The sequence below is a fragment of the Gopherus flavomarginatus genome, chromosome 12 (genome assembly GCF_025201925.1).
Source record: "Gopherus flavomarginatus isolate rGopFla2 chromosome 12, rGopFla2.mat.asm, whole genome shotgun sequence".
In the NCBI taxonomy this organism is placed as follows: Eukaryota; Metazoa; Chordata; order Testudines; family Testudinidae; genus Gopherus; species Gopherus flavomarginatus.
In genome coordinates, this window is record NC_066628.1 from 50,282,610 (window position 1) to 50,309,090 (window position 26,481).

The 26,481-nt window shown below is 45.9% G+C and overlaps 1 protein-coding gene across 3 annotated transcripts in view; it reads right to left on the reverse strand.

Annotated features, from left to right (window-relative positions):
* Positions 1–242: 242 nt before the first annotated feature.
* RPTOR (regulatory associated protein of MTOR complex 1) overlaps positions 243–26,481 on the reverse strand; it is a 296,305-nt gene continuing 270,066 nt past the window's right edge. For 2 of the 3 annotated variants that reach the window (XM_050920753.1, XM_050920751.1), the window contains 7 exons: positions 25,694–25,741; positions 15,548–15,654; positions 9,959–10,086; positions 9,348–9,434; positions 5,494–5,610; positions 4,761–4,890; positions 243–3,002 (listed from right to left, as the gene is read on the reverse strand). In XM_050920753.1, coding sequence (XP_050776710.1) covers positions 2,934–3,002; positions 4,761–4,890; positions 5,494–5,610; positions 9,348–9,434; positions 9,959–10,086; positions 15,548–15,654; positions 25,694–25,741 — 686 coding nt within the window. In that variant the 3' untranslated portion in view covers positions 243–2,933. The remainder of the gene's footprint in view (positions 3,003–4,760; positions 4,891–5,493; positions 5,611–9,347; positions 9,435–9,958; positions 10,087–15,547; positions 15,655–25,693; positions 25,742–26,481) is intronic. The other variant, XM_050920752.1, reaches the window with a different exon arrangement.

Here is a 26,481-nt window from a genome sequence, read left to right on the forward strand (position 1 = left end):
TGAGGGATCTCCATCATTGGAGATTTTGAACAACAGGTTAGACAAACACCTGTCAGGGATGATCTAGATAATACTTAATCCTGCCTCAGTGCAGGGACTAGACTAGATGACAAACTGAGGTCCCTTCCAGTCCTACATTTCTATGATTTCCCCCCCACCTTACACAGCCCTTTTTCCTGCTCTCAAGACTAGGCAACACTAACTCCTCCCATTCGTTACAATAAAACAACCTGACCACAGGCTGTTTCTGCATTTATATTTTATTAACCATTTATTGTTTGTATTTATTTTACTCTCACATTACAATCTCAGAGTTTATTTTTTTTAATATCTTTTTTATTTTTATAAAATAAATAGAGATAAGGGAACTCTTAGGTAGGATGCTCTCCAGAGCCTTGGTTAAACTTCATGATTGAATTTTTGCATCAGACCTGTGAAAACAGAGCCCAGACACGCATACGCTTAGATGAAAGCTCAACAGGCCGAGTCAGTTAAAAACCCTACTCCTGGCTGCACAGGCTGGGAGGGCGCTCAGGGAATGCTGGTATGAAGACAAAGCAGCTTCCCACAATTCACCTTTGCATTTTGCCAGGTATCGCTTGTTCTTTAAACAAATCCACTGATTGAGGTTAAAAATCTATGGTGTTTGTAAATAGTGCATGTTAGTCAGTTATCTGCAAATCCCAACCTCTGTTTCAATGCTTGCTGGCCAGCACGCCTGTCCTCGGCCATTCCCTGAGTTCAGAGCCACGCGCAGAGGGACAGGCATGGTAATCAGAGGGGCGAGACTGGTATCACTGCAACAGACACTGGGGCAAGTAAATCTGTGTAGAACAGTAGCTCAATGGGCCACCAAGAGAGGCAATTTTTTTTTTTTAGCCAATCACTAACTTTTGGTAGTCCACATCTTAGAAAAACACAGACTTTTAGGTAAAACAGCAGCTCCTCCAGATTTCCTTCCACTGCTTTCAATTCAGCATCCTGTGAGGCGGCCGGTGGATCACCACAGGGTAGAGAAGACTGCAGTTGTGCTTGCGAGTGGGGAGAGTGCCCCAGCTGGGGTACCTGCCTCTGTGCCCACAGTTCAAGTCACCTTGCAACAGGAATACTTTGAGATTTGCAGACAGCAGCGTTTTACTATTTGACTTTTAATGGCAGAGCACAATAGGATCCTGGCCGATTCTGATGCCATGGCATTGCCTGGCTGCATACAGGCTGAATGAGCATCTCCGGAAGCAAAATGATGTGGCATGTTATGGGCAGCGACAAGGTCAGCCATCCCCAGCTGAGTTCAGTGTGGGAGGTGAAGCTACTGCCCACAACAAAAAGCAGCAACATTGTTGTTCATTTCTTTTCTCATTAACACTACTGTCATTGACTTAGGCATCTCTGCTGGCCTGTGAGTAACAGTGAGGCCAGCACCAGAACGGAGAGAGTTTTCCTAGATTTGGATAGCTTAGCATCATCATTGTTACTTTACAGGGTTTTGTTCTTCCCGCCCAGCTGATTCACATCTAGACAGTACTTTATTGGGGGAATGCTCCCTTCAGCTTTGCCACCTCTTTCCTCAAATCAGTCTCCAGACACATTATGGATTCCAAGGGACAGGAATCTTCATTACCGACAGGCATGAAAGGCGTGGGCGAGGGTATCAGCTTTCCCTAGAGCTGGGGACAAGATGGCCTTGCACGAGGCAGAATGATCTGCTGTTGGCCCCTCTCCCTCCAGGACGGCAGTGATTCTCTTGTAATCAGAACATACACGTGGATGCCAGATGTGTAGACACACAAGGACGTGCCAATGCAATGCATATCTGCCTGGGTTCATACGGACACATACAAATGTGCCCGGATGCATATAGACCAAGGTGCATGCAAATGCACATGTATACAGCTGGGTGCATACAGTCATGTTTATTAGCTAGCAGAATATTAGCACTTCTGAGAAAAATGAAAGCCTATGGTTTAAGGCAGGGGTAGAACAAGCCCTCTCTCTGTCTGTGCAGTTGTCAGGACATCTCGTGTGCTTTGGGGCTGTGCTATGGGCAAAGGGACAGCGACTCCTGAAACAATGGAGTGAATAAGCCAAAGTCTCTCACCCCATTCCCCTGCACTGACACAGGTACGTGCCCATGAACAGAAAGTAGTTACATCAGACACAATCCAGTTTCCTTAGGGCACTGAGGATGTTGTTCATTTTCTTGTTTCTCCTCCATCTGGATGCAGAGCTTTATGGCCTGTCAGTGTTCCACATGGCTCCTGTTCTCCTCACCTCCAACCCCCTTCCCTCTTCCTCCTGCTGCCATGCACGCTTGTCCACTCGCTCTGTCCGTACTGCACTGGAGAGAGGGAGGCCAGCGAGCACAGCAGACGATTTCCTGGCTCCCTTCTCTCGGTTACACACAGATTGCTCAAGACTAGCTGTGATATTCTGCAGGCAGAGCGCTGGGATCCTGTTGCCTGCCAGAGGGGCTGCTCTTTGGCACAGGATAGTTAATAGATAGAGGGGTCACTTGGTAGGGTGAGAAAACATGGAGCTGTAGGCGAGTCCTGACTTCATTCCTTAAGTTACCTAGACCCCCATGAAAGAAAGGAACGAAGACTGAAATAAAAAGCCCCTCACAAAGGTATCGTCTCATCCAGTCCTTCGGAGCCTTGGAACCATCTTTGTAACAGAAGCAACCATTGAAAACAAAAAGAAATGTTCCTTTTCTGTAGTTTTCAGAGGTTCTGGCTGAAAAGAAAAGAGAAGATTGTCTCTCCACCTCTCCAAATCATCAGTAGCTGAGTCAGAAGAAAAAAAACTGTTCAAGTTATGGGTTGCAGCAGCAGCAGCCAACACTAAACATTCAAGTCGATCATTTCTCTATATACATTACAGGTGAGACATGGCCCAGCCCGCCGGGACTCTCCCTTTCTCCGATAAGGCTGCTGTTATCTGATCCGCTTTTCCACCGAGTACACGGAGATGTAGTAATCATTGCTTCCAACCGCCAGGTGAGGCTGTGGGATGGAGAGCAAACAAGTGAAATATGCAGGAGTCATGGGGGGAGGGGAAAAGGGCTACAGGATAATATCAGTCCAGGCGGGGAGTCGCAGCATTCTGAGCACCGCTGGCCAGATGCTAGGGAGCTCCTAGCCGGGTCTGCCAAGGTAGCTACAACAGCCTGTTTCCTCCACCTATCTTGGGCTATATGTCTGCACACAGTATGCCACTGTTTCAGCTGAAGGAAAAAATTATGGTGGCCATCAGCTGCCAACTTCTAGTATAATTCTTCTAAATGTGTTTGTTACAAACAATCCCCTGGATTGAAAACTGGCGCGCTTCTAGTGAGAACCCCCAGGAGCAATTCCAGGCTTCAAAGAGACCAGGACTAGAGGCTTTCTTTGTTTATTTTAAAGGAGACAAAATTTTCAAACTTGCTAACCCCCTCTTCCCATCCCCCAAACCCAAGGACCAAATCATTCATTAGGTGTTTGACTTCTTGCAGGGTGATTTCCCAAGGTAAAGGAGCAGCAGACTGAGATGCACAAGCTCCCCTTTATTGTCTTCCTCCTCAGGATGTAAAATGCTCATAACCTCTACCAGCAATCCAGAGAAACACCCACCCCTGTCCCCCCAGCCTGCCCCAAATCGGAGGGCCAATAGCATGTCACATCATAGCTCACCTTCCTCTCGCTGCTCTGTCCACTGCTTCAGGCCCTTCATCAAATGCCACTGTCCTTTCTCATTAAACGTAAACCACTTATGTCCTGACCTACAAGGTTCTAACATGACTCCACCCCCTTACATGTCCCCTTTAACCTTCACCTGCTCCCTATTCCCCATCCAGCTACTTTCTGCTACGCCTTCCAACTCCCTCACCTATTCTCATCTCCAGCCGTCTCAGGCCATACTGCAAATGTGTGACACCTCCTAATTAAACAACTGCCAACCACCTTCATTCCCCTCCTTCTAAAGACTAGTGCAGAGCCACCAGCTCTGTGACACATTCACATTGCAAGATTCTCTCCACTCTGTTTTGTTCTGAATTTTACGAGCTTGTGCCTTTAGACTGTGCAGGAACTCTTTCTTTTTCAGCAGTTTTTTTTGCTGCACAGCACCATGCACACATACAGTACTATACAGTGGTAAGGCGGGTTCAGAGAGCAGCCATTTCCGAGGCATTTGGTGATGGTATCAGTTTTAGAGGAAGAGCCACAGAACAGAGAGGTGCACTGTAACCTGGGCTAAATTTTGGCTTGTCTCATGTGTATGTGCTGGCGGAGAGAGCTGGCTCCTGTAGAATAGGATGGTGTGCTCAGCTGAGTCCTAGGCTAACACACCTTACAGAACATCTCTGGCATAAGCTGCCATGAGCAAAAAGCTAAATCAAAAGGCAGTTCCAGAGTGAAGTGAAAAAACGGCAGTCAACCAGTGAGCAAAAGTGGCTCAGAAGTTTGGAGTCCTGTTCTAGCCCTTAGTGGACATTTCTGCACATTAAATAACTACTGCACACTTTGGTGCAACTGGCCATATTTGCATGTGCTTCTGTTGGGATAGGATGGCAATGCATTGACAGAGCAGGGTGGCTTCGAGGACTGAAACAGCTAGGTTGCAGATTGGGGACTAACGTGCACTTGCAGAACTGTGTTGGGCAAGACTGTGCAGTACCCTCCTGTACAAAGGGGAGGTCTTTCGTCATTGTGACCAGCTCCTTTTTCACAGAAATGCATGCAGAACTGCAAAAAAAATTCCAAAGTTAAAAAGAAAATACAGACCCAATGAGGATGGAAAGCCAGGCAGCTGATGGCTCCGACTCTCTGTCCCATAAATCCATCATAGTATTTGATATTGTTGATCAGCTCTCCATTCCCATTGTAGATTGCAGTGAACTGATTCATTGAGCCACTGGAAGGAAGAGAGAACATCATGTACTCACCGCATTCATTCAATACTGTTCTACATAAAGGGTTTTCTACTCACCACCACTTGGCTACGGAGACAGGAGTAATTGATAAAGGAAAAGTGTGTACCACGTGCTCTTATAAGCAAAGAGACTGGTTTTAATCCACGCTGCAGCAGCCTGACCATAGAGAGATTTACAGACAGGCTCGAACTGAGGATTTACCTCTTATGCTGTAAATTCAAGATGTAAAATATACAGAGCCAATGAAAGTGCATGTTCACCTAAGGTGGTTCTCCCACAGCTACCATGGCACAGTGACAGTGAGGTGGATGCTGGGCGCCCCAGCTCAGCTCAGCCGTAAACCTGTTGCCTTTAGGTAGGGAGTCTGACACACTGAGAACTAGCAACACCCTGCACCATCACTCTGAGTCACCAGTGCAAAGGTTTCAGTAACACACAAAAGGGTTAAAATACCTGAACTGCACACATGGGAACGAAGTGGCACTGGTCATAGCAAAGGGAAAAAAAGAGACATGAACGATATTTGTAATGATGGATTTCTTCTCTCTGTTCCACAGAGGAGGTGGGATAGGGTCAGAACCTACCATGCAAACAGATTGGCCTGTGGGTGAATGTCCAGGGCGGTCAGCCCTTTGACTATCTGAAGGACCTTCACAGACTCTGGCATCCTGGGGTCGAAGAAACGGACATCTCCATTCACACTATCAACAGAGGAGGTTCACAACATTAGACTCTGTCCCACTGGAAGTGCAGCCTCGAAAGCCCCACAGAAAAGGCCATTCACTTGCCTGCGAACAGATCACCATTACGCACGGCAGAGCCATAACTGGGCATTTTAGTGCCCGGGGCGAGCAAGCCTACTTCCACCCCCTACTGTTTTATTCTGTCATTGCTCTGCCACCGCGGCTTTGCATCTTGGGCGGCTGCACTGCCCTGGTTGTGGCGCTGACAGAAGGTCTACACCCGAGGAGAGATTCAGCCCAGTACCACCTCTCCCACTCTACGTCCAGCATGACTGTATCCACCTCAGCATCATCTGTTTCCAGTAGGATCCACAGCAGGCGAGGTGCTGTACACACACACAAAGGAAAGAATGTTCGCTGTCCCCAGGAGTGACTATTATCTCACCCCACCCGCATCGACATGACAAAAGTGCTTTCACTGGGATGTCGCGTCCACAATACAAGCAGCTGTGTATGAGGCCCCAGTTCCTTTTCTTCCTTCTGGTGTGACTGCTCCAGCCCAGCAGCAGGCAGTAATCTGAGAGGCTCCTATGCAACCACCCAAGATGCCAGTTATTTGGACCCTGGTCCATAAGTCCCTTGCTGTTCAGAGAACTCTTTGGAGCAGGTGTCAGCAAAGGCTGATTAACAGCTTGTATCTTCTACGGGTCGATCCAGGCAAAGCTACCGGTGCAGGACAGAACTGGCCCTAGATATGGCCAACAGGGTATGGCGGCAACACAGAAAAGATTCATGGCTGCTCTGAGCCAATGAAACAGACACCAGGTGATGAGATAAGCAAGATTTAAATGGAATAATAGCAGGTTCTAACTAGTATGAGGGTGTCAGACTCCACTGGCGCTAATGCTGCTGAGGCGTCCAGTGATAATCAATAGAGAAAGTGATCCTGAACCAGCAGTACTTAGAAAGACACTGATCACCTTTAACACAACTTTTTCTGAACTGTGGTGCTTAGGTAAAGATGTTTGAACCTTCATAGAAAGTTCAGTCTGCACAAGCGGGGGCTGGAGTGTTTCAAGGAACTAGACCCAGCCCCAAACAATGGAGTTTTGAGATCAGATGAAAATTTAAAAACTCGGTTGCTGATTATTCCTTAAGCAGAGGGATTATTAAAGCTAGGTTACTCTATGGGCACAAGTAGCGCTCTATACCAGACATGCTGTTCCCGCTCCCCTCCCCGCAACTGACGTATTTTCCCCACAATTAAGCACAATTAGGAAGTGAGTCTAAGGCACAGCTAGCTAGGCCTACCTCTTGCAATACTCTATGAATCTGTAAGGCTGAGACTTTGGAATAAGAATCCTTAAAGGGCTATTAGAGAATAGGACAAACTAATCATGGCCCTAGTGGCTAGATCAAAATGGCTGGACAAAGGACCACATGACTATCCAGCCTAGGTGTCATCATCCCTTCAGTCATATGAGTGAGCTTCCCCTGGTGATCTGGTTACAATGGTCAATTCTAGGTTATAAACTCATTCTCTCGTGCTTTTAGATCCAGATGAGGGTCCTCTAGGATTCCGCTGGGTAATTATTGCCAGCGTTGCCAACTTAGCGACTTTATCACTAGATTTAGTGACTTTTTGGTTTCCCTAGCGAGAAAATAAGTGTCCAAGGGACCAGTGATAAATCTAGCGACTGTCACGCCAATCACAGTGCCATTCAGAGAAAGACATCACCAATATGTATAGTGACTAAATCATTCACAAACAGTTCAAGAGTGTTGATAAAATCCATTCTGTGCTCTTCTTACTACTTTCTGTTGCACCCAAAGTCAGTGTCATTACGTCTCAATGGAGCGTGTCCTCGGAAGAAATCGCATCCCAGGGCTGCTTGGGCTGAGATCACTATAATCTGCAGGCGAGGAAATGAAGTCTGCAGAGGCTAATTAAATATTTTGCTAAAGCCAGGCACACACTGGAGAGCGCAGCACATTTGCCAGGGCTTGTTTTTACCCAAATGTTCTTTCTTGCTGTTCCATAGTAGGCAGCACACCCTGTGATGTAGGGAATGCCGGCTAATGAAGCGGGCTGGGCGGGGGAGGCAGGTTAGCCAGCGAGGAGAGCTGCATGAATGGAAGATGGGGTGGGATGAGACAGGACTATGTGCCCCAATGGGGTGCGGGGGGGCACCGTGTCTCCAGGGATGAAGCCCTTACTACAGGATCAAAGGCAGAGCTAGCTTGATTTCAGTTCCCCTTTACTCCTTCCCCTGGCTTGGCCTGGGGCTAGCTGCCCAGCTCTTTTCAGAAATCAAACCCTGGAAGTGGAGGGAAGGGGTCCATTTAGCAGATTTTTGTTTTTAAATCTACTTTCTTGGCGCCCTGAAGCACCAAGCTCAGGTGAGGCAATTGCTCTCCTTCCCCCGGCTCTGGGCTCTTTCTTCTACTAACCTGTCGGCTCAAATCCAGGCTGGCAAGAAAGGGCGGCTCAGCTGAAATTAACCAACCCCAGCCGTGCTGGGCTGCCATGTACAGAGCATTCTTCCCAATGAGCAGAGGGCTGCAGTTTCCTTCCCAATGAGCAGAGGGCACCGTCCTAATGCCAACGGTGTACTGTTGCAGTTGCTTCTGGTGTGCAATAAAATGTAATAAGAGCATGGAATAGATTTTATTAACACTATTGAGCTGCTTGTGAATGCTTTTGTGACTATTCTCTCCTGTGTGCGTGTGTGTGCGCGCGCATGCATGTGTGTGTCAGGGTTTGTCTGGTGACTTCTTGCTATGTGAAGCTGGCCACACAAATGTCTCAGGCATTTCAGGACATAGTTATACTGGAACCAGTTGCTAGTGATAATTCTTTTACAAAAGCCACTCTTCATGGATACTGTAGTTATTCCAAGCCCGAAGGCATTCCTTTCTGGAGAGGAAATGAACTGCAGGATGGCTTGTTTGACCAGAGTCCAGTTGCTTTGGGATGGGAGACCAGAGATTTTCTCCTGTCTTTCTGACACTGCTGAGGAGGATGTGGAGGAGAGGAAGCAAATGTTTGCTCCTTCAGACAGAGGCATGCAAGGCAGGGATGCCAACCTGGCTCCCTGGGATTGCTGAGGGAGATTATGAGGAAGATTAAAAACTCTAATATGGGAGCACTACAAATCTGGCAGCTGCACCATTTAAGCCCCTTTCTAAAAATCGTGATAAATTTTGCCACTCTATCCCCTGCCTCAGGAAAGCATTACATCCTGGAGAATTATGTTCTGTTTACATTCTGTAAACAAGGAAGAAGAGCATCTCTGTGGACAAAGTGCAGCTTTGTGACCGTAAATTGTATTCTGCTGTCCCTTTAACAGGCAAATAAATATCGGCTGCTCTCCACACAGTATTTACTGAGCAGCAGAAATGGATTTATGTGTAGAAAATTGCTAGATGGCGAAGTAATCCAGCAAGCAATATGCCCAGGGGATGCAGAGTGAACGTCCTCTCTTCTGTCCTCTCACTTATAACCCCCACAAGGCCATTTGCAACAAGGAGGCAGAAACAGAGCATATAATGTCTTCTAGAACCCCCTCATGCACTCCCAGGTAGGCTACAGGTTTCGTTCCTTCTCCCTCCCTTCCCTCACCAACTTTTGGAGCAGGAGTTAACTGCTGAGCTGAAATGAAAAGTGCAGAGTTTTACCTTCTTTGGTGTGGACATATCAGTGACCAGTTTTTAAAGGGAGAGGAAAATGTCTCCAGTATTCAAGACCCTTTTACCTGACGCTCATGATGTTGCCTTCAGGATGTTTCTGCAAATATGCTTTCACGACCCAGGCTGTGTGCTCCCGGTAGGTCATGACACGGCTGAGGAGCAAGCAGAGAAAGGGGAAACTTTTTGGAAGGAAATCTGAGGAGGCACAGTGAGCACCTCCAATATCTGCAGCTGGACCTTCTGAGTCCTGCTGGTTGAAATCATGGAGGTGAAGAAAAGGGCCACTCCTTCTCACACCTCTGGCCTTTGTTAGCAAACCTGGGGGTCTAATGATGCAGGGCATGACCCTTGTCACTATGCAGGCAAGCACCACAGAGCTCTGAGTCAGCTGAGAAAATCCCTGAACGAACAGGCTTCCAGCAAGGTTGCTGAGGTGGGACAATATTAACGAATGGGACTGGGCACACATGTACTATAATGAAGGTGATAAAGGGCTCACTGAAACATTACAAATTCTTTCAGTGACACATTCTAGTTACTGAAGCCAGTGTGACAGCTGGAAAGTGCACTGCGAACGTGGAGCCTTTACGAAAAAAGACCAGTGAGACTCAGAGAGGAGACCATTTGCCAGTCAGGGGGACTGCAGTGGACTAAAGGGGAAACTGCAGGTAGTTACCATTCACTCAGAGCCATTCTCCTGTCATAGACACGGATGGAGCCATCACCGAGCCCTGCCGCGATCAACGAGCGGTGCGAGTCACACGACAGGCTGGTCACACAGCTGTCAGCTCCTGTGGGGATATCCTAGGGGCAAAGCACACACACAAACCAGGCTGAAAGAGTAAAGGTCCTCCAAAGTCCACAGCCCAAAAGAGGAAACATTGGGTATATCTACATGGCAATAAAAAATCCGTGGCACCGAGTCTCAGAGCCAAACAACTTGGGCTTGCGGGGCTCAGGCTGTGGGACTAAAAATTGCAGCCTAGACATTCGGGCTCAGGCTGGTGCCCAGGCTCTGAGACCCACCCCCCTCAGTTGTCTACACTTCAATTTTTAGCCCTGCAGCCCGAGCCCCATTAGCCTGAGTCAGCTGAACTGAGACAACCATGGCCATGCTGCAGGTCTTTGATTGCAGTGTAGATGTACCCATTAGCTACCTTCAAAAGGGCCTTCTGCTGGACCCAGGCTCGCCTATGTGTTTCAAGGAATCTCCTCTCTCCTTTACCCTGATCACAAACCAATTTAAATTGTGATTTTCACACATTCCTCCCCCCCGTAAGGTTATTAACCCTGCAGTTCTGCGCTCACATGCGGGCAGAACTGAACCGCCAGCTGGGACAAAAGGAATATGTCTACACAGCATTTCAGAAGGAGCCTCCGAGCTCAGGATTTGGGCTGGTGCTTTAGAAGCAGCTGTGTAGACAGCACTTGGAAGTTATGGCTTGGCCTGGAGCTCAGGCTCCGAAGCCTAGGGAAGGGGGTGGGCTTCAGAACCAGAGTAACAAATTCAAAGAGCTGTCACACCAGTATTTTTAGAGCGCTCGCGCAAGCCCTGCTAACTCAAGTCTGCAGACCCAGGCTAAGAGGCTCACTCCAAAACACTGTGTAGACACACCCAGGGATGGCTAGCTTTCTGCCAGGCTGTTGTCAAGGCAATGACAGGAATCAATGAGCGGTGAGTATGGGGTCGCTGAATCAGGACTGTCTCTGCAGCCTGAACGAGTCACTGCCCCAAACTCAAAGCTCAGCCTGGGCAGCGAGACACAAATGTGGGTGTCCTTTGTGGCAGCACAACACGCGCTGTTCAGAGATCAGCTTTTGGGAATAATTAAACTTCACACACCAAAATAAAGGAAAAAGTCTATTTCACAAAGAAAGAATCACTGTTATTCTCCTTCTAAAAACACCTAATTAATTAAGATAAATGTCTGCAAGAAATTCCTTCCATAAACCATCTTCAGCTTCTGTTGGTTGTAAATGCTGCTAGAAAAGCAGGGTGGATAATAAAAAAGCAGGAGGAGATGAGCCACTGAAGAGAGACACGCTTGCTGAAAATAAATAGCTTGCAGTTAAGTCAGACATGTAAAAAAGAAACCAAACCTATATGAAAAGGGGAGACACAGCACATGCTATAGGCAGCAGCATCTACTTAAACTCCTGTTAAAGGGACGGACCTGCAGAGTCCAAATCCAAACACAGACAAATCTTGCGAGGCGGTTTGAACCTGCCTCTGAGAAAGGAGTAACAAACTTGTAGAGGACTGAAAGGCAGTAGAACACTGGGTCTGATCAAAGAATAGATCTGTTAAGAGGGAGACATTTCCATGCATCAAACCAAAATCTATTTCCTGGAAGAGCTGTTACCTTGGCAATGGAGGTCACCTAGAAGTAACAGACCTGCTAAGAAAAGCTTTGGTACAACAGGAGGCCTTTTCATTTCACAGGTTTCTACTGTATACCACAATATATACCAGGGCTTGGCAACCTTTGGGAAGTGGTGTGCCAAGTCTTCATTAATCTACGGTTTCACATGCTGCCTTTGGCATGCGTGCCGCAGGTTGCCAACTGCTGATATATACCATGTGAGCACTTAATCTGCCATTAGTTCTGAAACCCTCTTTGTCCTCTGGAAAAAATAAAATCAATTTGCCAGAAAATGTCTCCCATTAGTCATAATTAGAGTCATTCTGGGTAGTAACAGTCATTCTGCTTTGTCATTTCCATTTTTACTTTATCAGAGTTTTGGCTCTCTCTTACACCTCTCATCAGTGGATCTCAGAACCCTTTACAACCCCCCCTGTAAGGCTGGGAATTATTGCTTCCATTTTACAGATGGCTACATTAAGGCATCGTGTCATTAAGTAACTTGCTGTTTACAGTGTTGTTGTAGAAATGTTGGTCCCAGGATATTAGCGACAAAAGGTGGAATTTAAATTCCAGTTTGTGAAAGAGTATCTGCTGATTTCTAGTCTCATTAGGTGACCTGTGTATGATAACAGAGTGCAACAGTGCCAAGCCACGCCTAGAACCCAGCAGTCCTCTCTTCCACTTCCCTGCACTAGGATAAAACAGTTTGCACTTTTGCAGTATCATCAGAAGCCAGAGACTGCATACATTTTTAAAGTATTGATTTGGAGAATAAGAATGTAATGCACCAGGATACTGGTGAAATACACCCTACATTATTATTCTAACGCTGTAGCTTGCCCTCTATCTGCTACAAACAAAAGAATCAGTCGGAACAATAGGTGTTCAACTGGGAAAAAGAATTAAACAGCTAAAATGGAGCAACATTTTCAAGCCAGGGTAACAATCGAAGAGGCACTATGGAATTGCATTAGCTAATTTCACACCCAAATCCTGGTTTTGTTCCTGTGCGCATTCACCTTCTCTAACTGTCATTGCAGCCTTTGCTGAATTAACTGTTTGCTAGAGACAACTAACTTTGGGGGCTGTTTTTACACGGTTATTCTAACTCCATAAGATCCACGTCTGGATTTTATTCTCTGTGCCAGGAACATGCAGCTAGTGTGGAAAGAAAGTACTTGCTCCACCACTATATGCAACGTGCCCCCAAAGGAATTCTCGCAGTGGTTCAAAGGGTGGGAAGGCATCTTTATTAGCTTGGATTACATGGCTCCCCTGCTCTTGGTGCTGAATCTCAGCTTTGTAGAGTGACTGAGGAAGTTTTGATTGTCAGGATCTCCACAAATCCAATTTGCACAATTAAAAAAAAAAAGAGAACTAGAACGCTTTCCGATACTCTCAATACAATCATTAACGATTCTAATTTAAAATATTTTCACCCTACTGATTTCTGACGTTCCCTAATTTACACAGATAAAATAATGTTTGAAAATAATTAAGATTAGCATAGGCTTAATTATGCTGCATTGCAGGGTCAGAAGTGTGATAATTAATGTTCATTGAGAGGTAATTAATTTCTAAAAGCTTTGGAGACTAGTTTTCATTTTCCCCTGCATGGTGACTTTATTCTTGCAGATCTGCTGCTTCTCCTTACATACCTAAACATCATTTTAATTGGATCACAGTTGACATGCAAGCTGACAGTTTTTGTCCTCATTTATTTTAAATGGAAATATATGTGCTTTGGTGCAGAAGCATTTTAAAGGTGGGAAGCATTTGATTGTTATGAAAGTAATGGTAAGCCTTGGAGTCCTGAAAGGCAAATTCAACAGAGCCCCATAGATCTGAAAGGAAATCTTCCCAGACTACTGCACCCCTTTCAGGAGTCTGATTTGTCTTGCATACCCCAAGTTTCACCTCACTGTCCGGCTGCCCAGCTCTGACGACAGGACCGCTGTCAGCAGCAGCGCAGAAGTAAGAATGGCAATACCATACTGCGTTACCCTTCTGAGCTGCTGCTGGCGGCAGTGCTGCCTTCGGACCAGGGCAGCTGGAGAGCGGTGGCTGCTGGCTGGAGTATTCATGTTGTTTGTGGTGCGAGAGGACTATTTTTTAAACCCTGCTCCCATCACGCTCTGTAATACTCACTCCCACGCGCTCCCACATTGATTGTTGAATTTTTATTCCTCTCCTGCTGTTATGGCAGTGGGTCTCGCAGCAGCTGCGGGATCCCAGTCCTATTGTAGAGCTCTAGTGCCTGTTGTAAAACTAGGCAAATAAAATGAGTTGACGTACCCCTTGGAAGACCTTTGCGTACCCCTGGCTGAGAACCACTGGTCTAAGAGATGGTTGATGCCATGCAGCCATTTGCAGAAGCAGTGGGCACTTCCAATGCTTTATAGTCTGTGGCCACATGGTACTGGGCCAGATTCTGATCTCAGTCATATTGGTGTAAGTCAGTAACTCCACTGACTTTACTTGCCTGGTGTGAGATCAGATAATGTCTCAGACAGATGCCATCCTAAGCATGCACGCCCTGGTTCAGGAAAGCCCTGATAAATTGAACAGGGTTCAGAGAAGAGCCAGGAGAATGATAACGGTGAAAGTAAATAACCAATGGACAATTCACCAAAAGTTGTGGTGGATTCTCTCTTGCTGATAGTTTGGTTTTTTTTTTATTGGAGATATATCAATCTCCTAGAACAGGGAGGGACCTTGAAAGGTCATTGAGTCCAGTCCCCTGCCTTCACTAGCAGGGCCAATTTTTGCCCCAGATCCCTAAGTGACCCCCTCAAGGATTGAACTCACAACCCTGGGTTTAGCAGGCCAGTGCTCAAACCACTGAGCTATCCCTCCCCCTTTAAATCAAGAGTAGATATTTTTCTAAAAAAAGATTTATTTTGGGGACGTTCTGCAGCCTGTGTTACACAGGAGTTCAGACTAGATCAGCGGTTCTCAAACTGTAGGTCAGGACCCCATTTTAACGGGGTTGCCAAGGGCTGGCACTAGCCTTGGTGGGGCCCAGGGCTGAAGCCCGAGCCCACTGCCCGAGGCCAAAACCCAAAGGCAGAAGCCCTGAATGTGGGGGTGGCTCAGATTACAGAACCTCCCCCCCTCCCCACCTGGGGCTGAAGCCCTTGGGATTTGGATTTGGCCCCCCTGCCAAGAGTGGTGGGGCTCTGGCTTTGGCCCTGGCCCCCCTGCCTGGCATCATGTAGCAATTTTTGTTGTCAGAAGGAGGTCGTGGTGTAAAGAAGTTTGAGAGCCCCTGGACTAGATGATCAAAGGGGCCTTGGAATCCATGGAAACACTTCAGTGCATGCTTAAGTTCCTTTCTGAATAAGGATGCTTTCCTAATCGGGTCTCAGATGGCAGGTGGGACGAAAAATGACAGTGTTTTAAGGATTAGCCCTGTATAATTTCAAGAGAATTCTAGGAGCTGAAGCTACAGAGCCATCTGAGGGGTGCTTGTCCCTCTCCATCACTGCACTTTACCCTCTCCAGGTGTTTTATAGCATGACTATACTGTAACAGGGAGACCGTATCATACACCTGGCCTCCCATTTGTGACTGCCTGCTCTCCTCCTCTCTCAAATGCAACTGCATTAAAATTCAGCTTCTGCAATTTCCTACAGGGAAAAGCACTTTAATGTTAGGAATATTTTTAGCTGTCTCGTAATGGGATTTTGCAGCTGAAAAGGGGGAGAGCCAGCATTGTGTGACAAGTCCACTCTCTGGAGACCACAGTTTGAGAACCTGTGAACTGTGTTTGTTAAATTGCTGGATAGTGTGCGTCCTGGAAACACGCTCCTTGGTGCCTAATTCCAGGGAGTCAGCTGGGAGACCTGTAAGGTCCAGTAGCAGTGACAGAGTTAAAGGGGCAAACACGCAGCAGTTACCTGTACTTTCATTTCTCGATCTGTGTCCCAGATCCGGATAATCCGCACATCTCCTGATGTCATGAGAAGACCAGTCTCTTGTTCCCAGTCCACCACCATCCCTGCTCCTGAGAAAAAACACAGGACATGGAAATTATTCTTCACATAAACACGAGCAGAGCTTGACAGAGCCAAACACCAAGTTTTGTGATCTGACACTTTGTAGTAGAGCTAGGAGAATCTTAAAATCACACACACACTCACTCAAAATTGGGCCAAACCAGCTGTTCTTGAGTTCTAAACGATGTCCCTCACTCATTGGACTAGGTGTGCTATAGAAGACACTTGCTCCCCCCTGAGCTGGAAGTGGAATCTCTCTGCTCAGCAAAGTCCCCTTCTGGCAGATGCTCCAACAGGTCCAGATGGCCTCTACAGGAAAATGGAACCAGCTCTCCGCAGGACGATGGACCCATAAATTATTCATCACCCTGCAAAAATACCAGGCTAAAGATTGTCCTGAGTAGACTGGCGTGGCGTGAGTTAGGGCACCCAGCATGGCCACAGCACTGCTTTCAAAGGACTATGGAATCTAGGATTTCCTATCCCCACTCAGATCAAAATATTGCATGTGATTAAGAGGACATGTTTTTAGACAAGGAATGGTGAAGCTGTGGAATTTGCTGCTGCAAGATATTGAGTTAAGTAGCTCAACAAGACTAAAAAAAAGTGATGTGTCTGGATAAGGAGAACATTTTGCAGTTACACTAGCTAGAATACATGTACAATGGCTCTCAATCCTCATGCTTCAGGGCATAAACTAGTTGCCAGCAGGGGTCTAGCAGAAATTTCCTCCCATGACACTGGAGCATTACAAGGGCTCTACCTTATCCTGAAGCATCTGATACAAACCCCTACTACAGACAGGTTGGCCGACTATATGTACCAGTGATCTGTGCTGGTATGGCAATTTCTATTCAACAAAAGAACTGTCTTTCACCCTTTCTCCCATTGAGAGGATTAAGTGGTAAAAGCCACAGAGAGAGTCAACAGTGCATAAGTACACAGAATACTAATGTCAGAGTAAGGTAGCTACTTTGGACTTGGGAAATAGCAGGCTCTGCAAACTCCTAATTGGTGGGGTAATCTCCAAGGAAGAATTCCAGTGCATTCAATTAGAATGGTCTTCTGTACACTAGCTACAAGCTGCCAGCACAGTGCCTAAACGTTCTGATTTAAGCAGAAAGCCATATACGAATTACCTTTTGCTTCCTCTGCTGGGAGACTGACTCACCCTGGATCTGTGGGTTTCCCAGAGAGATTTCTATACATACGAACATACAGAAATCGCACCTCTCCCCCCCAAAAAAATCCCAGGGCAAGGAAACCTGAAATGAATTTAATTGCACAGATGTTTGCATTCTCTTACATGCACAAGTTCTCTTTTACACAAACCAAGATAGAATCTGCTGTCTCCTCTCTTTTCACAAGCATCTTTGCACGGTGCTCTCATAGTACAGATTAGAACATGGTGCCAAACATAAGATGGGTACATTACAGCGGAAGACTCACAAGAGTCCTGTAATAGATTAGGATTGCAGCCTCATTTTTCTTGCTTCCATCAGGACCTTTTGTGAAAGATTCTAACACTAGAAAGCCCCCAAAGAGACACACAGAGGTGCCTTCTCAAAAAGGGATTCAGTGGGGATTTTTCTTATCTTGCTCTTCAAAATGAGCAGTAGCAGGAACTTAAATACCTTGCAATGCTCTGGTTGACATTAGAGGCCCACTGACACCATTTAGCAAAGCAAACATCTGCCACAAGGAAAGAGGTTAGGCTGCCAGAACTGGACAGGGCATGAAGCACAGAAGTTGAAGCACCCTAAGGAATAGTAAGCCTGCTTTGAAGACAACGGGATGACCGTGTTTTGTGCAGATGCAGACCGAATTTGTTACCTACTTCCCCTCCTGGAAAAGCACAACCGAGCCCTCTCCTGATCTCACCTCATATTGCAGGATCAGAAGACACTGACATTGACGGGCTCATCTTATTACAGAAAATTCAGGACCCACAGCTAAGCTGACAGCTCACATCTTTATCTTGTGATTCAAATAGACTGTTACTTTGGATTGCCCAGCCGCTCTGAGAGCTGCTAGACATCCCAAGCAAACAAGCAGGCAGTGGTTTAGCTTATAAGCACCTCCAAAGTGTTTTCATTTGTCATCTTGTTTATGGCCCATGTGACAAGATAAACCTGGGAGGCCTGAAATGGATACTGCCATTACATAGCTGATAGAGTTAAGTAGGCAAGGCTCTGCTAGGCAGTTTTAAAGCTCTCAAATTTCCATTCATGTACCCCAGTTTGAAGACAATTATCTTCTTCAGTTTGATTAGCAGCAATAATCCCTGAGCCTGCAGATTTTCCTCTACTGGGAGGGATAAGAAGTTGTAGGGCTTTCGTTGGTATAGTTGGTGCCAATTATTAATAAGTTTGCTCTGGGGTAGCTGTGGGGAATTTGCTCTTTTCATAGTCACTGGGATCTTCAGGAGGGTAAGGGGAAAATTTTGTTTCTTACAAAGGTGGAGGTTTCACATCATGAGAGATTTCACAAGTTGAAAAGAGTGAGAATTCACACCAATGAAGGGCGCTGTGAGAGATTCCACTTCTTGAGAGGCAGAGGGATGGAAATCTAATTTTGAAGAGGATGCTTCACATACGTAGGAGTCCCCTCCAGCTGGGGGAACACATGGAGAGATTGCATCTTGCAGAAGGGACTTCCCTTTCTTCAGCGCCCAACAAGACTAAAGTTCAAATTGGAGAAAGGTGTGTAGGAACGGATGGACCGACTTACAGAGTTATAGATTCTAAGGCCAGAGGAAATGTGATCATCTAGTCTGAACTCCTGTATAACACAGGACAGACATCCCTAAAATAATTCCTAGAGCATGTGTCAGAAAAACGTCCAATCTTGATTTAAAAATGGTCAGCAATGGAGGATTCGCCACAGCCCGTGGTAAATTGTTCCAATGGTTATTTATCCTCAGTATTAAAAAATTTAACCTTGTTTACAGTCTGAATTTGTCTAGCTTCGGCTTCCAGCCTTGGATTGTGTTAGACCTTCCTCAGCCCAGGATCAAATATTTGTTCCCCATGTGGGTACTTACAGACTGGGATCAAGTCACCTCCTAATTTTCTCTTTGTTAGGCTAAATAGATTGAGTTCCTTGAGTCTACCACTCTCAGATAGGTTTTCCAATCCTTGAATCATTCTCGTGGCTCTTCTCTGAGCACTCTCCAATTTATCAACATCCTTCTTGAACTGCAAGCACCAGAACTGGACACAGGATGAAATAACCTCTCCACTCCTACTTGAGATTCTCCTGATTACGTACCCCAGGATCACACTGGCTCTTTTGGTCACAGTATCATGCTGGGAGCTCACATTCAGCTGATTATCCACTACAACCCCCATATTTTTTTCAGTCTCTGTTTCCCAGGATAGAGTCCCTCAGCCTGTCAGTATGGCCTGCATTCTTTGTTCCCAGATGCATACATTTACATTTAACCATATTCAAAAAACCCATAGTTTGCATGTGCCCGGTTTACCAAAAGACCTAGATCACTTTTAATCGGTGACCTGTCCTCTTCATTATTTCCCACTCCCTCAATTCTTGTGTGTCATCTATAAGCTCTGTGAATGATGATTTTATGTTTTCTTCCAGGTCATTGATAAAGATGTTAAATAGCACAGGGCCAAGAACCAATCCCTGCAGGACCCCACTGGTAACATGCCTGCTCGATGACGATGCCCTGTTTTAAGTAATATTTTGAGACCCACCTGCTAGGCAGTTTTTAATCCATATAATGTGGCCAACACCCAAATGCATAGTCCTATGGGTTGCACTATATCCCCCACTATCCACTATGCTTTGATGGGCTCCATCATTGTAATATCTGATCACCTCTGTTTCCTGAGACTGGATGGGCTGCATTTCAAATTTCAATAACCACAGCTTTAATGACCTTCTCTCTAGCATGCCCTTCTGAGCAACCTTCTTTGACAAAATGGGAAATACAATTTTGACCTCATCTGACACACAATGCTCCAAGGGGGGCCCGTGGTTCTCATATTTCCCCAAACAACCCAGGCATGAGAGAGAAAAAACTCTTGGCATCCTCCTTAATGAGAGACTTTGAATATCCGCAACCTGAGAACTGTTCAACCTCTCGTCACCAGAGGCTGCACATGTGCTGAATTCCAGGCACGGATGACATCCCAGGAAATCTCAGCTTCCAGCCTCAACGGGCTGCAGCAGATGACAAGAGCAACCGGTGAGAAACAAGAGGCTGATACGACACGTTTTCAAACCCTTTCAATGAGATGTGCTATAAGGAACAAATAACTATGCGACTAGAAAACTCCAAACAAGAAGCTTAACTTGTGTTGAAAAAGAGCAAAAGAACTGGCAACTTTTTATATAAATCTAAATTATTCACAAGTATGTAAATGAGAAGGCTTCTTTTGCCTGTGAAATATTAATCACAAGAAAACTCCACAATATACACAGTGACATTACTCCTACATGTTATCAATTACAGGGCAAGCTGATGTTTATTAAAGGAGGTTGAGGTTTTTAGTGTTTCAAGAATGGAAACTGGTACATTATTGACTCAGGTTAACATCGTAAATTCCGGCACCATTGGTACGAAAAACAGAAGTGGGGGCTGGTCTACACAACTGCTTAAGTCAATGTAACTTATGATGCTTGGGGGTGTGAAAATGACACCTCCCAGAGAGACTCAAGTTACAACGATTTAAAGCGGTGTCCACACTGCGTGATGTCAGCAGGAGATGCTCTCGGCATAGCACATCTTCACCAGACATGCTACAGCGATGCCATGGTTCTCAGTTTTCACTAATGTTTCCTTTTTAAATTAAAAGGGACCCATCTCCAGGATGTTAGGGCTTAGAGTGAGGTCTACTAGCTGTGTTTTGCCCTACAGGTTTGAGCATGTTGGGCAATCACTCTGCTCAGCCAATGCCTTGCTCCAATGAGATGTCAGCATATTGAAAGAGTACACGACACCTCCACGCTGAGTGAGCCATAGAGGTGGAGTCTCTGATCCGGATTTCCCCCCATTTCTGCCTGCTCACCAGCATGGGGCAGACAAAGCAGGGAATGGTGCGATACACTTGCACCCACAGGGAAATCTGGTAATTGAATTTGTGGAATTTTTAAAAACCCGTGAATTTTAGGACCATGAACCTGGACAGCACAGCTCCTTTAACATCATTTCTTGAAACCACATTTTCCTACATTCTTGGATGATAAAACACAACAAGTCTTCCACAACTCAAGAAAACAATTTTGAAAGGGGTTTTAGCTGAGCCTTTTAACACAAGGGCTAGCAGTTCCGCATGATGTGAAAAGATATATAGGCAACGCATATCAACAACTGTTCCTGAAGCGGTAACTTGCTACGGTTGTTCTCTGCAGGATTCCCTCTGAAAATCAGATACATATCTCGATGGGATAGTTCTCTGTATAACTTTCAATAAATAACCCTGGCGTTGAAAGCAGATTCATTCCAACTCTGTGCACTTATTTTTATCATTGCTGGAATGTGGCCAACCTGTACTTGGCATTTTGATGAGTTTGCAAATGCCTGTATGGACCACAATACCAAAGCATCTCAACAACACCCTGCTGACCTTTAGAACAGGGGCCCTCCCGGGGAAGCAATGAAGTGTATCTCCATTTTAATTTCAAAGAAGCAGTGGGAAGATTGCATTACCTCATTCTTCATTCAGTCCTAAAATGTATCTTTAAGTGACACTCTTTCCATGCCAAGCACTACCTCCAGTGACACAGAAAGAAAGGGAAAAGTAGCTGTGACTTTGGGAATTTAATTTAAAACACCCAAAACCCTTGTCCTGGAGTTGCAGCTTCTCCAATTGCTTTATTTCCATAAAGGAACTGTCTTTACCTAAGGTGCTTCTCGCTTTTTCTCCACCCTCAAAGGAGCAGATACCAACCCTCAAGTGAGATTTGGGGTTTCACTTTTACCTTCCTCTTCCCGTGCTGGACCTCTCTGGCTGTTATCTCACTCAGCACCTGGCCCCTGTTGGCCAGCTGTGTACTAGGGCAGGCAGTCTGTCTGCTGCAGCCTCCTCCACAGCACAGCTGACAACCTCCTGTACATGCTAGCTAGACACCTCTTTTTGGAATCCGGCACCCCCCTACCCCAGCTGCTAACTTTAACACCTAGAGATCTCAACTGCTGCATCCCCCCTGCAGCCCCCACCTCTCTTATCCAGATTGCTTACTTGCCAGCAAAAGTGTCAGTTTTATTAAAAGAGAGTGGAGGCCTTGAGAGGCCAAGCTCCTGTTCTTTCAAAATACGATATCTAAAATTTTTCATTTTGTTTTGGGAGTGCTGGGGGAACAGATGGGAGGGAATGAGGTGGCGAGCACATGCTGTTTTCTCTCCTTTGGGATGAAAAGAATAGAACCATTCGTGAAGTAAGAGCAAACATATGTATTTCGTATCTGAATCAACAAACCCCACAGAGCCAACTAAGGTGGAAAGTGGGTGGTGGGGAGACAGAAAAGGTTTCCTACTCCAGCCTTCTCTCCACGCACACAGAGCCACAAGGCTAGAAAATCAAGAGGATGCTCAAGTTTATAGGCTTTCAAGGATTTCTACAATCCCTTCTGAGTTGATTTCATCCCCACCATTTGATTCTGATGCATGAACTTTGTCTGCACACCTGTGAATTCTCCCAAAGGAAATCCCCTTTCCTCTCCCTTTCAGAACCTGAGCTCACATTGGCACATGGAGAGAGGTGATATGTGGAAATGTCAATACTAACAGTAGAACGTTATTCAAAGAAACTCCCTCATGTACCTCCCCTTAACCAGAAGGGATCTGTCTCTCTAGGGTGTGCTAAACTGAAAAATAACTAACTGGGTTTTACATTTCTAGCCATTCCAGGCCATTCCTATTTTGGAATAACACAGCCTTTCATGGAAATAACAAAAGATGTGAATTAAAATCCATTTAGTTATTTTGGTGCAACTTTGTCTTCTTTTCACACCAGCATTGTAAGGAGGCTCCAGGGCCAATCTAGACACAAACAAGAAGCTGTGGCCTCGTGCCCTCTCGATAGTTACTTAGCACCTTTGCTGCCGCTGCGCTTTCATTATTTGTATTTGTTATTGTACTGCCTAAAAGCCCCATTCATGGACCAGGATCCTACTGTGCCAGGCGGTGTACAGACAGAGAACAAAAAGATGGTCCCTGCTTGATGCTGGCAAACCAGGTGCCAGGACTTGCCAAGGCTTTAGGCCTCAGCCAAGCACAGACAAATTCCTTGCTGTAAACGTGTTTCACCAGTGTGTTGTGGCTCGTATACACTTACAGCACTGCAGCGGTGCCACTGTAGTGCTTCGTGAAGACACTACCTATGCCAGTGGGACAGCGTCTCCCGTCGGTGCATGTACTCCACCTCCCTGAGGGCAGGAACTATGTTGGTGGGAGAAGCCCTCCCATCAACACAGCATCATCCATAGCAGGAGCTCGGCTGATCTAACTGCATCACTCAGCGGTGTGGATTTTCCAAACTCCTGAGCAACAAAGTCATTGCAACGTAAGTTTGTAGCGTAGAGCAGGGCTTAGTAAGGTTAAGTTAGGTATTGAACTTATAACAATGTGTTTAGACTTTATGAAATGCTCGTACATTGCTGCATGCAATAATCTCACTTACAATATCTTTATCACATGCTATAAAGTAATATTTAAGTTTTTGCTTTATAACTGTAAAAAGTGTTCGCCCTGAACCGGTCAGCCTGTCAGAAGGGATCATCTCTTGCCCACCAGGGAGGACTATCAAAACTAAATGGGCCACTGTGGAACATTACAATACAAAATCTTTTCTAATTGCCCCAGCACAGGCTATGTGCAAAAGGGCTCATCCCATCAGCTTGAATTCTGAAAGAAGGAAATAAAGATAGTGAACAAGAACATTTTTCAATCTGGGGTAGCCCTAAAAGACATTCAGTACTGACAGATTACTACAGCTCTGCCACCTTTTAAAACTATAGACTGCAACTCGTTTGTGTTTATATGTTTGCCTGCTTTAACCTGTAAATAACTCTCATTTCTTTTTCCTAGTTAATGAAGCCTTAGTTAGTTTACGATACGACTGACAAGTGTTGTCTTTGAGATCTGACCTGGGGTAAGTGCCTGATCTCTTGGGACTGAGAGTAACCTGAAACTTTTGAGATCTTTGGTGTATGGCAACCACCTATTACTTAGCCCGGCTTGCCCAGGTGATCAGATAGACTGGGATGCCCAAGGGGACTGTCTGTGATTCCATGGTAAGACTACTGAGGTGCTTTAGGAGTTCACACTTGTTAATGGGTTGGTGAAATTAATTACAGAATGTCCAACCAGTCTGAGGTGGCTGCCCTGCCTTTTGACAGTCTGTCGTGAACCACTCCAGACAATGTGCCACCTTGTACCAGACAGCTAACAATCTAAGTACCTCAGCTGTGGCCCATGAAGTCAATGGAATGTAAGGATGCACCTGGGGCTTCAGCAAAACATGTGCATTTGATGAGGGTGAATCTGGATTGTTTGGCCATCAAACAAATGGTTAAACTCGTACATTTTGGAGAACTCCTTCTACAACAGAGATAGGGGAAATCCCTGCTACATTTTCCATTAGGAGAATGTCCGGGAGCTAAACACTTGTGCTTGTTTTTATTGATTCACAGCTATTTCTGCGCTCTGGACAGAGTGCTGCTTGCATAGCATTGGCAGTATTGATCCTGCATGGGAGTGTCTGGCATTTCCTTAAGCTGATGCCCAGTTACTGAACAGGGAATTCCCTTTGGCCAAGACTTTCTAATTTCAGCCTTTCAATTTGCCAGTGAACACCTAGCAAAGCCAGGATGCTAATAGTAACACATTAGATTTGCACAGTCCAATCCCACAGCTCTGTTTCTTGAACAGTCAGATGGAGGGCAAAGGCCCTTAATTAGAAAGCTCTGAATCACACACACTGATACAACCACTTTTGTTCTGCTAATCACTACAGACACATTCCTGCCCTTCTCAGCTAATGAATATTAATAGTTAATGAACAGCCTAGGAAGATTATGTCAACTTTCACACACACACGGAAATGATGTTCTGAGGAGTTCGCCATCTGTCTCACTCTTCAGGGGCTCATTAGAGAGAAGGGATTCATGTCCAACAAACCCCCAGGCTTCTGCAGCCAAAGACTGGGGAGTTACATATACTTTTATGGAAGGTAAAGGCAGGGCTTGACATGTACTAGCCAAGGGACTCAACCCACTAGACAGAGCCTGATAAAGATGCACCAGCTATTCTCTTTCCTGTCACAGTCTGATATTATGGGTATGTCATACGTTTAACTAACAACACACAAACAAAAATCCCACTGGCTCAATGCGATATCTGTTGTCAGGGGCGGCTCCAGGCCCCAGCACGCCAAGTGTGTGCTTGGGGTGGCATGCTGCGGGGGGCGCTTTGTCGGTCACCAGGAAGGCGGCAGGTGGCTCCGGTGGACCTCCTGCAGGCATGCCTGAGGAGGGTCCGCTGGTCCCACGGCTCCGGTCCACCAAAGCCGCGGGACCAGCGGACCCCCTGCAGGCACGCCTGTGGGAGGTCCACCAGAGCCGCCTGCCGCCCTCTCGGCGACCGGCAGAGCGTCCCCCGCAGCATGCTACCCTGCTTGGGGCGGCGAAATGTCTAGAGCCGCCGCTGTCTGTTGTCACTATTTGGAAGCCGTCATTCAAACCCTTTTACTCAAGGATGGTTTGAAACGTTCCTACCAAAGAAGGAGCTTTATGCACTCAAAAGACTACCCACATCTCCCACCTGCAAAAAGCCCCCACACCACAGCAGCCACATTAGATTGACTTGCTGTACTCTCCACTGGGCACCTTGGGCCATCCAGATAGGATCATATACGCTTCATTACACTCCCCATTGTTCATTAACTACATATGTACAAGACAAGGAATGGGAGGGAGAGAAGCAGCAAAGCCTTCCAGCTGACATTCAATGGGATGCCAAGTCTGACTAGAAGGCTCTTCCCACCCCAGCTGCTCATAGGTAAGAGGAAAGAAAGCACTCACCTCCCTGTTTACTTCTGTCAAGATAGATTGAAACCCTTCGGGCCAGACCTGTGAGAAGACAGGGAGTAAGGGGTGATGCTAAGGGTAAGTGGGTCAGCCAAGGCAAAATAAATCTGAAAGGGTTAGAAAAGCAACTCAAAGTAAAGGAAAAGAACAGTGAAGGGAAAAGCAGCAGCACCAAGTCAAGTACATGCTTCCAACCAGAGAAAAGGCACTGATTTGATTTTAATCACAGCGGCCTTTTCCTAGGAAGCCATTAATGAGCTTCAGTCTGTTTGCCAACACCACAGATTTGATTGGTAAGTTTCTCCCTGAAACTGGACACTCTCTAGATCCTTTTTATAGTTTTGTTCTTTGGTATAAAATAAAATGCATCTCATTGGAGAGTGACAAATGAAAATCAAAATGACCCATGACATAAACATCTGTATAGATCAAAACAAACACAAAACAGGAAGTTTTTTTTGTCATTTCAGGCTTGAGTGTGGCTGAGCAGCAGTATAATGGGGTCTCCTGCACCATACTTCAGTGGATTGCTAATGAACACTCAGTCAGAGAAAATTTACAGATGCTAGTTAGGCAGTTCTTAAGTGGGGAATTAGCTGTAGAACGGATTAGTTTTAAACCTTCATAAACCCTGTACAGCAAAAGAAGCTGCAGGGTGGCAGCACGTTCACAGGGTATGGCTGTGTTTAAATACTTGTTGAGATCCCTGCTTATGTCTTGCATATGGACTCAATGTGTTCAGAAAGTGCTGCTGGAAACAGGAAGGTCTCATGCACACTCTG